At 39.9% G+C, this 14,007-nt stretch overlaps 1 protein-coding gene across 5 annotated transcripts in view; it reads left to right on the forward strand.

The window, feature by feature from the left end:
* LOC131253707 (uncharacterized) overlaps positions 1–14,007 on the forward strand; it is an 81,597-nt gene that overhangs the window by 627 nt on the left and 66,963 nt on the right. For 2 of the 5 annotated variants that reach the window (XM_058254830.1, XM_058254831.1), the window contains exons 2-5: positions 4,284–4,396; positions 6,799–6,874; positions 6,953–7,095; positions 13,829–13,915. In XM_058254830.1, the coding sequence (XP_058110813.1) occupies positions 4,284–4,396; positions 6,799–6,874; positions 6,953–7,095; positions 13,829–13,915 (419 nt within the window). Of the gene's footprint in view, positions 1–4,283; positions 4,397–6,798; positions 6,875–6,952; positions 7,096–13,828; positions 13,916–14,007 lie in introns of those variants that run through there. The other 3 variants (XM_058254832.1, XM_058254833.1, XM_058254834.1) reach the window with 3 other exon arrangements.

Here is a 14,007-nt window from a genome sequence, read left to right on the forward strand (position 1 = left end):
GGGTCCACCAGTTGGATGTCTTGATTTTTTGATGGAGGAGGTATTCAGTCCAATGCCCACCCCACTGTCACGGACTAGCACTCTCGCTTGTGTGGCACTTGCACAAGGTCCCAATGCTACTTGAGCCATGTAGGTCCCACTGGCACTACTGAGTGCTAGAGACCAAGCACTAGCTAAGGCACAAGAAAACTCAAAAGAAAACAAGAGAGTGGAAAAGGGAAGCTTGCACTAAAGGAAAGGGAGATCTCAACTTGAGGAATGAGTACCAAATCAGGGGGCTCCCCTATATATATATATATGGAAAAGGTACTATGTGCTTGATGATAAGCTCCCGTGAAGTCGAGCTGTGTGGGCCCCACCGTGATGCGTGTCAACCATCAACACCGGGCATTTGATGGGTCCCCTCTAAATTATGGGATATCCCAAAAATCAGCCGTATACGGAACTCAGGTGGGCCATACCATCTAAAATCATGTGAAGACACCGTTAAAACATATAAAAGCACTTGGTGGGGCCCACATGAGTTTTGAATGCTGCTGAAACTTGGTCTGAACCCTCATCCAAGTGGGACACACATAATGGATGGGCTGGATTTGCAAACCACATCTCGGTGGGCCCAAAAAAAATTATGAATGTTTTAATGGTGCACGGCCCCTCCCCACTTCTGTATGTGGTGTGGCCCACACAAGTCACGGATTGACTTGATTTTTGAGACCTAGGCCCACGATGGAATGGTGCATCTGACTGATGGGGTAGATGTTCGAAACGCATCACGGTGGGCCCACACAGCTCGACCTCATGGGACGGACTCGTGAAGTCGAGCGCATAGTACCTTTTCCCATATATATATATATATATATATATATATATATATATATATATATATATATATATATATATATATATATATATATATATATATATATATATATATATATATAGGCATGAGAATTCTCTACAAATTGAGTGCCACATGGCTTAGATTGTACACTCTTTGACTATATGCAACCTCTCATATGTACGGGTTGCAATGGGCTGGTCCAGGCTAGGCCTGGGCTTGATGCAACACTTAAGAACCAAGGCCAGCCTTAAAAAAATTTAATTGGGCCCAAGCTCAACCAACCCAAAAACATGATAAAATCCTTATTTCCCCCCCAAATTTTCCTAATCTATTTGTTGATCAAGTGGGCCATGCATTGATGTAGGATGTGCCACGGATACATTAGTAGCATGGTTTGACCAAAAGAAAGTGAATCATAAATTGGCCATAGCTTTTGATCCGGGTATCGTTACGGGACTCACAACCTATCAATCTTTATTGTAATGGGCCATTTGAGGTGAATCGATTCACAAAGTGGGTCGCGTCTATCCGTTTCGCTAGAAAACTCATGCTTTCAGCTCAAAAACGAAAATGAAAAAAATACTTTTTTTAGTAATTCTGATTTTTATAATATTTTCTTATTTTTAGAGTTTTAGATTTTCTTCTTTTTTAGAAATAACTTATAATCAAGCTAGGACTCTTCTAGCAAAAATTTATTTGGAATTTTTATTTTTAGAAATTAGGCTCTAGAAGAGTTTTACTAGAAGTAGGATTTTCATTAGAGTTAGAATTTTGCTATTTTTGGCAATTACGAAATGTGGTTTAGTTTTTTTCTTTTCTTTATTAATATTGTAATGGGGACACATACAGAAGAGACGATTATCAATCAATTTATTTTCAATTTTATTAGAATTTATTTCTTTTTATTCCCTCATGGATTCGAGGAATCTCTGTGAGGAGTCCAAAGAACTTAGTGGATTTGGAGTAATTATTCCCTGAGGAAGACGGTGATCGACCTCATCACATCCTTCCTTGCGTCATGCATGCACAAGGAAATAAACATTTTGGAGGAATGAAACCAACCATCTGCATTCAAGATAGATGGTTGCCTAACGAAGGATTACGATGCATATTTGTAGGATATAACATGTATATATAAAGTCGGGTCGAGCTAAAGTGACTTGAGCCCAACCGTGACTTGAAAATTGATTGGGCCATGCATGTGAGGCCCAAGCTCGGTCCATGGGCCAAACTGCTAGTCCTAAGCCCAGCCTAAATTTGCCCCAAACTTGGGTCGGGCCACCCAGTCCATTGCCAACCTTACTCATATGCACAAATAGAGCAACAAGTGGCTAAATAATGCCAACTTTGCTTCCTTTGCGTGTTGACCACTGGACACCGGGCTGGTATTCCAAAGACTCCTCCAAGCACTCTTATTGATGAACTTGTTCTGTCATATAGCCCTTGTACTCCTCGAGGACCACCTTGTTGTACTCCTTTTGATGGAGTGTTTTTCCTACCATGCTTCCCCTCTCCTCCTAGTTCAATACACTCCATCTCCTAGGAAAGTGGTCGCCCTCCAAGTCCTTTTGTTGATCCATACATGCTTTTGTCCTCCTTGGGATCCTTGATTGTTTGCAAAGCCGAGACGCTCTCAACCTCTTCCTTACGTCTATGCACACAATTACCAATTGACCATTCATGGAAGTCCGTCATGGCTCGGTGGTAGACACTGTGTTTCTACTACGAGGTCATGGGTTTGAGAACCCATGCGGTGTGTGCGTGGGTGTAAGGGTGTGTGCGTATTCACCTTTCAAAAAAAAAAAAAAAAAAACCATGCATGGAAGTCCCTCATCCATGATATAGACAACTCCAAGGGTGGGCATTGGAATCACCTTAGCTATGCCTAAGTTGACTTGGAGTCATCTAGTGAAGCAATGGATAGAAATGTATTGCCGTTTCACCTATCAATGCATAGCTCCACATCCTCGGCCACACCTTTAATGGTTTTGCTTGTGGTTTGACCGTCTTTATCTTGTTGTCCTTCACCAGTTAGGTACGCAATTGTTGTGTATACAACTACACATTGGCCTCTTCATCCTCCAACTTAGAAGTCCTAAAGTACTGCTTCATTTGTCACAAGTCAATGATCCTAAGTTTGGTGATCTCCCTTGAAGCATATCCATCACTAGCCATGAGGCCCATGTCCTCTTTCATGGCAATCCTTAGACGCAACCCCTCTATCTCCCTTCCCATTTCCTCTCAAATCTCAACAATTTGAGAGTACCTCCACCGCACTCTCCATGCCTCCATTGATATACTTGGTTGCATCGACATGAACTTGTGGAATTCCCTCTTAAGTTCCCCAACCTTTCATCCCCTCTGGTAATGACAAGCTCCAACTTGCCAGCACAATCCTCCAATGAACCAATGTCTATGCTCACTCTTGCGTCGTTGGACCTATCCTTCTTGTTGTGCTTGGATGATCACCTCTCGGCCTGTTCATTAGCAATCACATCGACTTCAACATGGTGCCCATATGACGAACAATGCTCCATACCAACTGTCATGGATTTGCTAACTTCTTCGCATTCTTACCTATGTGGCACTCTCGTCCGTGTGGTACTCGCACATTGCCCCAATGCTAGTCAAGTTGGCCTAGCACCCACTCACACCACCATATGCTAGACACCAAGTACCAGCTATGATGCAAGATAATGTAAGGGAACAAAAGAGAGTGGACTGGGAAAGGTTTCATTGCACTAAAGCAGTGAAGATTATGACTTGAGTGAGTCCCAAATGAGGGAGACCCCCCTTATAGATAGGCCTAGGAATTTCTAATCTTTAGAAACCCTACAATAATGGTTTGGATTGTCCCACTTGGTACTCATCCAACAACCAAGAACGCTTGGAACTCTTGAAGAGATTTTCATACTCTCATAGTTACAAACTCAACTAAGTTACTTTGAAACCCTCCAAAGATCTCTACACTACTCTACAATACTCGAGTCTAGAAATTTCTACTCTTTTACAATGTAAAAGTCTCTCATATGCAGAAGTAGAACAAAAAATGGCATAGTCACAGCATCAGCCTTCACGTCTTTGACACAACGCCTCACTTTTTTTTTTTTGGTTAGTATGTTAGTACACACACCTCACTGTTAGCCACACCCCACATGAGACTCAGTACTAAGCCCTCAGTGTTGAAATGCGGTTATCTTCATTCAGTCTACCACATGAGCTATGGATTGGTGTGTGACACCATGCTTAATTGATGCCAAACCAAAGCTTTGTTGTTTGGAGCATTTTATGGTTCTCTTCCTATAGATAAATAGCTTGCATGTTAGCACTTGTCTTTGGATCAACTTTGTATTGTTGTTCATATAGGCATGCCTAGTTTTTCTCATTGGGAATGTTTTACCATGCGTGATTTGTGTATGGTTTCTTTTCTTATGTGGTTCAGAAATACTTCGGCTATTCGGACTTCCGACCTTATCAAAAAGAGATCATTACAGAAATCTTAAATGGAAGAGATGCCTTGGTGGTTATGGCTACTGGCAGTGGAAAGTCTTTATGGTACGTTGTTGCTTGCTTAAGAGGATTTAAATGATGGGCATTTCTTGTACGTGTTCTAGTGTGTTCTAGTATATGAACCTCTGCCATGGTTGATTCCAGAAACTGGGTGAAAGAGGAAGGTTAATTTTTGGTGTTGGGCAGCCAAGCTGACACCAAATTGCTGGGAGAAGGCGAATATGATATAGATGATCCTCCTGTGTATTCTAGCGAACAGAACTAGTCAAAACATGAGAACCGTATCTTTTTATTCTACTAAAGCTTGACTGGAGGTTTTTTTTTAATTTTAAAAAACACACGCACACACACCACCACACACTCACGCCATGGTGCGATTTCACCACCTATGGGTACTCGAACCCTCAACCAGGTGTTGAAACTCCTGAGAGTCTACCACTGGAGTAAGAGTCAGGCCCCTGCTTGACTTGAGTTGGTTATTATGAAATAGATGATTTTGTAGATCCATTTTAATTGAACTCTTGGTACTTTGGGTATTGGATGCATCCTTTTTTCATTGATTAAGTTCAGATTCTTACATTCCTTCAATACTCTATTGTAGTTTTCAAGGTCTCCCGAGTATGTGAAGATAGGGCTACACATAATGCGTGTTTTGCCAGAATTCACTAAGTCATGGCAACTCATCCGCCATAAATGTTGCACATGGCATGCCAGTGCGACTGCCAAATTGCAGGTTGCATTGTTGATGGCATACCACCCACATGGGGTTTGGGCAAATGGCAAGCATTGTGGGTTTGCTCCCCACAAACGCTAGTTTGATTCCCCTCCTTGGGATGACTCGATGCGCATGGTTTGCGGGTGATTGCGTGCATACGCACGGAATAGTCTCGCCTCAAAATGGGGCGGGGACACCCTGGCGTCATTAAAAAAATTGTTGATGGCATACCAGAATATATTTACCATTTGATTCAGTGAACTTGATCTCTGACTTTTCATTTCCATGTCCATTTGGTAGCCAATAATTGGGCAGTTAGGTTTTTCTGATTCTGATCAGTGTTAGTTTTCGGTCTATGCTCCACCTGGCTACGGATTTGAGAGCCTAGATTGGTATGCGTGTATGCCACATCTTTAGTGGATGAGTTGCCACTTGTCACAATGTAGTCTAGCACACGTTTGTTAAATATTGAATTCGTATGCAATTTCCTGCATGAACGAGCATAAGTTGATGACGATATGTTCATAGTATCAATGATTGCTATGTGCTCCTCACTGACCATGTTCTTCCTTTGATCCGAGAGCACTCATGAGCCCATTGTTCCGGGATTCGAAGAACTCTTCTAAACCTAATAAATTGTGGATTAGTTTGTTAGGCTCTATGAGCTATGGTAAATAAGTGCCTGTGATATTTAAAAGGAAAAAAAAAACAAAACTGAAAACTGAATGAAACACTCCTAACTAAACTGATGTAGTAAAGCCTGTAAAGGTAACCTACTTGTAGCATGTAACTAGAAAAGTAGCTGATCTTCAGCATGGTGATATGTACATGCATAATCAGTTGTTACCCTCATCATGGCTGTTGGGTCTGATGTTTTTGAAACAACTGAGAGACTTGTACCTTGAGGTTTTCTTGGAAATGAGGCACAAGGGAAATGCTCCAGGGTGCACCTCTGAGGTACTTTCTTGCATGTGCCTTCAGATATAAGCACATTGAGCTGCAAACATCACACTTAAAATGTGACCGGCGAGTAATTTGTCCCTGACTAATTTGAAAGGGGACTGGCTTTCCCCATTTTCTGTTATAATTGCTGTCCTTGTACCTTATTCTGATTGGTTAGAATTAGTGAATACCTTTGTTGACTGCAGTGGAAAAGATAAACTAAAGGCTGCATGGTACAAATATAGAACTACATATGTGGGGTCCCAATTTTGGACCTGAAACAGAAACTTATTTCCAAGGCCCCATTGAAACTAGGCAATAGTGTATCTCTTTCTGTCCTTTGAGTTATCATCCATGAGTCACCATCGGCACATAAAAAACTTTGCATCAAAAAATTTGAAGTTTGCCTTCTTTCAAAACTCTTTTTTCATAGAAAGTGGGTCTAATATAAGTTCATCTCTTACCTGTCAACCTCCGGTGTTTCCAAATAAAATTGGGATGTCAATTAACCTTAATGGCTGTTGCTTTTGAGTTTAGGTTGCTGTGTATCATGCAATATATTATTTTGACGTTGATCGTCGATATGCAGGATTTTGCCCTGCCCCTATATGCTTTTATGTTTTTGTTTTTGGTTTTCTGCACCTCATCAAATCCATTCCCGACCTAGCGCTTCTGTATGAAAGTATTGCTATTTTGACTCTCTCATTCTATTTGCTGCTAGTGATTCTCATTGATTTGTTTGCTGTATCAATTTATTTTTAGTTATTTCTTATGCTATCATGCAATGCAGCTACCAAATTCCTCCCTTGGTTACGGGAAAGACTGCTGTCGTCATAAGCCCTCTTTTATCTTTGATGCAGGATCAGGTATACATGCAGATGACTATAGTCTATTTGATTTTGAAATGTATGCCAATTTTGATCATTATTTATTTGAATAATTAGGTAATGAGTTTAAAGCAACGGGGTATCAAAGCTGAATATCTTGGAAGCACTCAGAGGGATTCCTCTGCCTCCTCTAATGCTATGCGTGGTGAATTTAGCATTTTGTACATGACTCCGGAGAAGGCTTGCTCACTTTCTCCCAAGTAATTCAATTGACATTATGTTTTTGTTATTTAAAGAATTTGAGTGCTATATTTGTTTCACTTTTTTTGTCGATATTATATTTATTTCATTTAAGCTACTACTTTTGCAACTACTTGAACTAATTATGAATTATCGGATAGTCCCTCTCTATTCCAAACTTTCAAACAATGCTTTTAGTGAGGTTTGAGGCATGAAACAAAGGGGTCATCTGGATCCTTGCATTCGTCGATCTTGGATTCACCAATCTAGGGATTTGCTTCGGATCCAAAGTTTGCCTCCAGCGATTGTCTACAGTTGGGAGTTGGGATTAATGAGTCCGCCTGCCATCTCAAACCCCAAAAGTATGGATTGGCCACTCCTCTCTACCCTACCATCGTTCACTGAGTCCCCTTTGATATTTGATGGCTATTCGGCCACTGATCAGCCATTTGCTTGTCCACATTGTCTTTTTAGCATTCCTCTTTCTCTTTTCAATTTGTCAACCAGACAAAATTTACAAATTGTAGGATTTATGGTTATCAGTCTAGGATGTCAACCGAAGTTTAGATCAATGGATGTTTGGAGGAATAAAATCGGGATTGACTACTGCTTGGAATTGGATTTATAACTCCCCTAAGACTGACAATTCTCACCATCCAGATGCCTCCAAAGGGAAGTATTGAAGAAATGAATGTAAGTGTGGAGATAGGGAGATGAAAGAGTGAGAGAATTAGTCCATTCGATCCTTTCTTCTTTACTTCATTTATGTTGTGTGAAGGTACATTTGAAGAGAGGTAATGATGAGGTATATGATCAACCATATGAGAGATAGAGATGAGGGATTACAAGATAGGCATCATTGGATAAGTCCCATATATAGTGCACTGCGGGAGCATTATACTGTGTATGCCACATGAATAATATAGTACACTGCAGGAGCACCGCATACAGGTACAATTCTAACACTCCCTCTCATGTTGGTGCATATATATCACACATGCCCAGTTCGCCCAAAATATCGTTAATATGATTGATATCTATTAGAAGCCTTCATAAAGATGTCAACTAATTGATCATTGATCGGGACAAATGGCATAGTTAATAACCCCATCTCCTTTTCTTTGACAAAGTGATGATAAACTTTTATATGTTTGGTTCTTTGTGGAAAACTAGGTTACCGTAAATGCGTATGGCAACTTGATTGTCACAATGGAGAGTAATATGAGTGCTAGCCTCAAATCCCATTTCTTGAAGAAGAGATTGAAGCCATATGATCTTGAAAGCTGTATTAGCTATCTTCCTATACTCAACTTTAGTAGATGATTTGGCAACCAAAATCTGCTTCTTGCTTTCCATGTCACCAAATTTCGTCCTATAAAAGTGTAGTCATTGTTTGGAGTATCCCCGATATTATCCCTATCTCCAGCTTGGTGGTATCGATAACATTGGTAGTCTTGGAAATTCTAGGTATCGGCAATTTATTGCCAAGTATTGCTAATATATCGATATCGCCAATGCATCGCCAATATTTTCAATTGTGTAACTTCTAGGTGTCGCTTGGATCGCCAATATATCGGTATCGCTAATATTTTCAACTATGTAAATTCTAGGTGCCACTTGTATCATCAGTGTATCGACGATTTTTCGATAATATCGCCAATATTATGTTTATTAAAAAAACTTTCCATTTCAATATTTTTAATGGGTGCATGGTTATATGCATTGTTCAAAATTTCGACGATAATATTGATCACATCAAATTGTCGACAATAATATCAATCATATCGTAATATTATTATTATCGCGACATGGACGATTTCAAGGCCAATCTTTCATTTCCTTTCGAGTTATTGACGATTTCTCAACAAAATAACGTGTGTTTTCGATATTATGAAATATCGATAGATATTTGAATGAAATGTTGGATTGGTAGATGGGATGGATGGATTGGTTTTTTTATGATAGCACATGCTTTTAGGCCCTATTAAATGAAAATGTACTATGTATGCATTCTTTTTGCAATTTTTTAATTCCTAAATATGCAAAATTGTATATTTTAGCATCTCCTAAAGTTTCACTAAAAAATCCACCATTTTCCCCATGTTTCCCCGCATTTTCGGTTATCGACATTATTTTCGGTGATATCACTATTGTTTTCGTATCCTTGGGCAGCAAAACTTGTAGTGATATTGATACTTCGAACACTGGGTATAGTAGACACTAGTTGACCCTCTAGCATTGGATGGCCTGGCCAAGGTGTAGTAGACACTAGTTGATCCCTAGTCATTTGATAACTCAAGTCCTCGAGGGCAATCTTGAGATAACAAATAATCAACATGCTATTTATAGATGATGAATGAGAGCATGCATGCTTTGACTTACTATACTCATTGCATACGCAATATTCGACTAAGTGGATTTTGAATAAATGAGTCTCTTGACCGGTCATTAATAGATACATGGATCTCCAAGCATTTAATTTTTTTTTTTAATTTTAATTTTAATTTTAATTTTTTAATTTTTTTAAATACCTTTCCTCATGAAGCTGCTATTGACTTCAATAGGGCAAACAACAAACTGCAAGCTTTGCTTCTAGCATACCCAAATCAATAAGAGATCAAGAATATACTTCCTTTGAGAGATGAATATGCAATGAGTTTGATCTAACAACTTTGATGCCAAGGAAGTATCTTAAAAAATCTTTTATATTAAACACCTCTTTCCTCTTTCAAATATGATTTAGCCTTTTGAATTTCCTCATTATTGTCCCTTTTAATCTATAATGGTGGTAGTTTCTTCACTTCATTTAATAAACATGGAGTGGTTTGATGATCTTCATTGAAATGTTTATTAAGCTACTACATTGCTGAAATTTTCAAGCCATATCCTATCCGACTGCTTAATGCAGGGGCATTTTCACACCGTGCTTGATTGGGGTGGCCTGTGGGATGCGGGGGCACACTCGGAGTGGGTGGCTCGTGTGAGGCGAGACCCATGTGAAGTGGGGCCCACGAGGGGGGTTCGACCAATGACCTGACCTATGTGATGTGGGGCCTTGGCTATGAGATAAAGGGGTTGATTCGCTATGCTCTATCATCTCGAGCTTTTAGTGTCTCCTTTAGTGAGGAATGGCGTTTCTCCAAGGTGGAAGTGGAGAGTGATTCCAAGGCGGTGGTGGATATGTTCAATGGCTCATCCTCCCCATCATGGATTATGTTCTACTGGTGGGCAAGGATTAAGAGCCTCATGGCCCGGTTAGAGATACCCATCACTCATTGCCCAAGAGAAGCGAACGTGATTGCTGGCGACCTGTCGCGTAGGGGTAGTGATGGCCAAGCCCATTCCATTTTTCTTTCCGCAGCGAACCTCCCTCACGTAACAAGAGGTCTGTTATTTCTTGACCATGTGGGACTGGCTAATCTGTGGGAAGCTAATTGAATGTGTTTGGGTGTGGAGTGGGGATGGTCTTTTGTTTTTCTTCTCTCACGATAGGTGGGCCTTTCCCCCTTTTGTTGTGGGGCCCCCTCGAAGTCCTTTAGATAGCCCTCTTATGGAATGAAAAAGGGCGCAACCTGTTTATTAAAAAAAAAGGAAAAAAGAAAAAAAGTTATTAGTTGTCTTGCGTCAAAGTAGTATTAGAGCAGGAGGTCTCGTGTTCGAAACTCTTCACCGAGGGTGATTATTGCAGGGGCATTTTCACACCGGGCTCGAGTGGGGTGGCCTGCGGGATGCGGGGGCACACTTGGGATGGGTGGCCCATGTGAGGCGAGACCCATGTGATGTGGGGTCCACGAGGGGGGTTCGGTCGATGACCTGACCTATGTGATGTGGGGCCTAGGCTATGAGATAAAGGGATCGATTCTCTACGCTCTATCAGTTCGAGCTTTTAGAGCAAGTTGTTAGTTGTCCCGCGTCACTGCTTCAACCATCAATGACCTTTTTTAATCGACAAACTTCAACCATGTCTCTCTTAGTAGGGGTGGCAGAGTTTCATGTTGCTAGTGCGTGATATCGATAATATTGGCCGGTATTATTGATATTAAGAACACTGCTCTAGGGTGGTTTCGTGCCGCTGGTGCGTGATATCGGCTGATATTATCGATATTAAGAACACTCGTGGTATATGGTTATGAACAATGTTTTATGTATAGGTATGCAACTGATAATATCCATCTCATCAATATGAAGCATGGGGGGTATGGCATATTTTGCAAAATATCATGGCAAATATTGTCAATACTGCTAATACATGTCAATATTTGGCGACTTTCAAAATATCACAATATAATGGTTGAATGCCTTTAGTATAAATGCAATGTGTATCCTTGCATGTGATAATATCGCATTTATTGATATTTACAGAAAGAGGGGGGGGGGGGGGGGGGTGGGGTGGAGTTCTCTTCCAAGGGTTGTCTTAACAACTCACTTGAGTTTTTTGACATCAATAAACAATTTTGGGAGAGAAATTGCAACTCAAAAGCATAGTTGATAGAATTCAAAGGTGATAAAAAGTTGTTAAAATTTTTTTTTTTTCTTTCTTTCTACTATTAGCATGGATTGTAGTATAAATCCATTTCTGTGCATTGACATGGATTTGAGGGAAAAATCAGATTTTCTAGGTGAACAATGGAGGAAATAGGGGAAATCCTAATTTTCTCTATTTTTATCATTTAAAATCATAATGCAGAGGATGAGTTTAAGTGATACAGTTAGAGAGTAGATGGCTTGGTATCATCAGGTCATGACCCGGGCACAATACTCTCTCTATGTGGAGCAGCATTATTATTAGGGCTGTCAATGGGCTGGGCTTGGGGTTGGCTTTGGCCCGGATTTTGAACTGTTCGGACTGTCCTATCCAAAATTTTAATTTTGCCTAGCTCGAGCCTGGTCCATTTGGCCACCTCGTAACTCTGTGGGTCTGAGGCCAACACATATGTTTGGTTCTCTTTAGTTTCTGCTAGCATTGTTTGTTTTTTCTCACTTTTATTGCATGACATTTTAATGAATATGAACCCATTCTGGATATAATTGCATCACTTATGGCCAACATCGTGGTTTTGTCCCTAAACAATGGCAAACAACTACAAGATATATATATATATATATATATATATATATAAATTTTTTTTTTCCTGTTAAATTTTTTAAGTTGGAAGTGTGTAATCATGTGTCTTTTAGGCTGTGTTTGGATACACGTTGATAAGCTACTGATTCGGCTACATCAGCAAATCAGTAGCTTATGTGGCAAAAAAAGATTGCTTTTCTACTGTAGCTGAAGGAAAGACCTCCTCCACCATTGCGATCCAAGTGTCCCTCCATAATCTCTCTTCCCTCTCTTTTCTCCTTCTATGCCTTCCTCCCTTCTTCCTTTTTTTTTTTTCCGTGGTTTTTCCATTTTTTTTGGGTGGTTTGAATCGAAGAAGGTGGATGATTGAATGGTTACTATTGCAGTGGTTTGGGGTTTTTTAACAGTGTAATTGGGGAAGAAAGTATGAGATTGAAATGATGAAGTTGAAAAAGAATCTTCTCTTTATTCATTCTAGGTTTCGATTTGGCGACTTTTTTTTTTTTCTGACAAAGAATGGAGTTTTTCGAAGAGGTTTTCCCCCCCCACCTTTTTGCTGGTAAGTATGCTGTTTACCAAACATACTTATGTGCTAAATCAGTAGAGACTGAGATCAACTACCATAGGCATAAGTAGCTGAAACAAAATGACTTGCAATCCAAACACGGCTCCCAAAGACTGAAAAACTCCACCATTTTCCTAATGTTTCCCCAATGTTTCCTTTGGTGATGCATTTCCTGGTATCTGCGATATTACTGACAATATTAAAATATGTTTCTGTATTCCAAGGATGGGATAAATATAACAACAACAACACATAAAACACTGTTCATGAATATCCTGAGTACTCAAGGGTCTTGTCATATGCATAATTGAAAATCATAAATAAAAATCTTATAGGCATGTGTTTATTTGCAAAAACAGAATTTTTCATAATGCAGTTTCGATGCTATTTGACTGTTGCAGCAATGCTGATTGAAATTCAGGTTTTAGTAATAACTCATTTACATTCCCCTTGGTGTAATGATCATCTACATTAATGTTCAACCCATCTCACATGCCAATATGTCATGTGTAGCTCTGCAGGACAGTCGAGCTGTGTAAAAGGCAGCCCCTACCATTAACATCACCTTGTGCAGAAATCGGGCTGGTCAATTATTAATCAGGCCTCACTAGCATGTTGAATCAGACTGTCAACAGCTTTGACTCAAAAATTCCATTGTTTTTATACAGTGTGGCCTGCCTGAGAGGTTAACTGGGGTAATTTTTGCACCAGGTGATCTTCTTGGTGGGGCCTACCTTTTGCATGGCTCTGGTGTCTCACATGCATGACATATTGGCACGTTGGACAGGTTGAATGGTAAACCAACTGGTTATAGGTGATAACTACTCTTATTGTTGTCCCTTACTTTTTAATTGTTATGCCTGGAATCTGGACTGGATATGATGAAAATGTTAACTCGGTGGCTGCATGCCTTTTTCATGTGCTTCTATTGCTCGTTGAGTGGAGTTTCGAACCGTTTCTATATTGACAATAGATGTTATTTTCTTGAATATTTCTTTAGATTACGATTTGTAATGTGACTATATCCACCATGACATGCCATGTTCTTTATTATTTTTGTCCTGATTTTGGTTTTTTTTTTTGGTTGATGACATTGTCATGAAAAAAAATTGGGATATTGCAGGTTCTGGTCCGATTTATTAAACACGGGGATTTGTTTGTTGGCTGTTGATGAAGCACATTGCATATCGGAATGGGGCCATGATTTCAGGTTGGCCATGCTTCATTTGTAGCTCCATATCCTTTTGTCGTGCTGGGGAGTGACATTATTATCTATCGTTCATCTATTTTTTCTGTTGGAGT

Source organism: Magnolia sinica, chromosome 8, assembly GCF_029962835.1.
Source record: "Magnolia sinica isolate HGM2019 chromosome 8, MsV1, whole genome shotgun sequence".
NCBI classification, from domain to species: domain Eukaryota; kingdom Viridiplantae; phylum Streptophyta; class Magnoliopsida; order Magnoliales; family Magnoliaceae; genus Magnolia; species Magnolia sinica.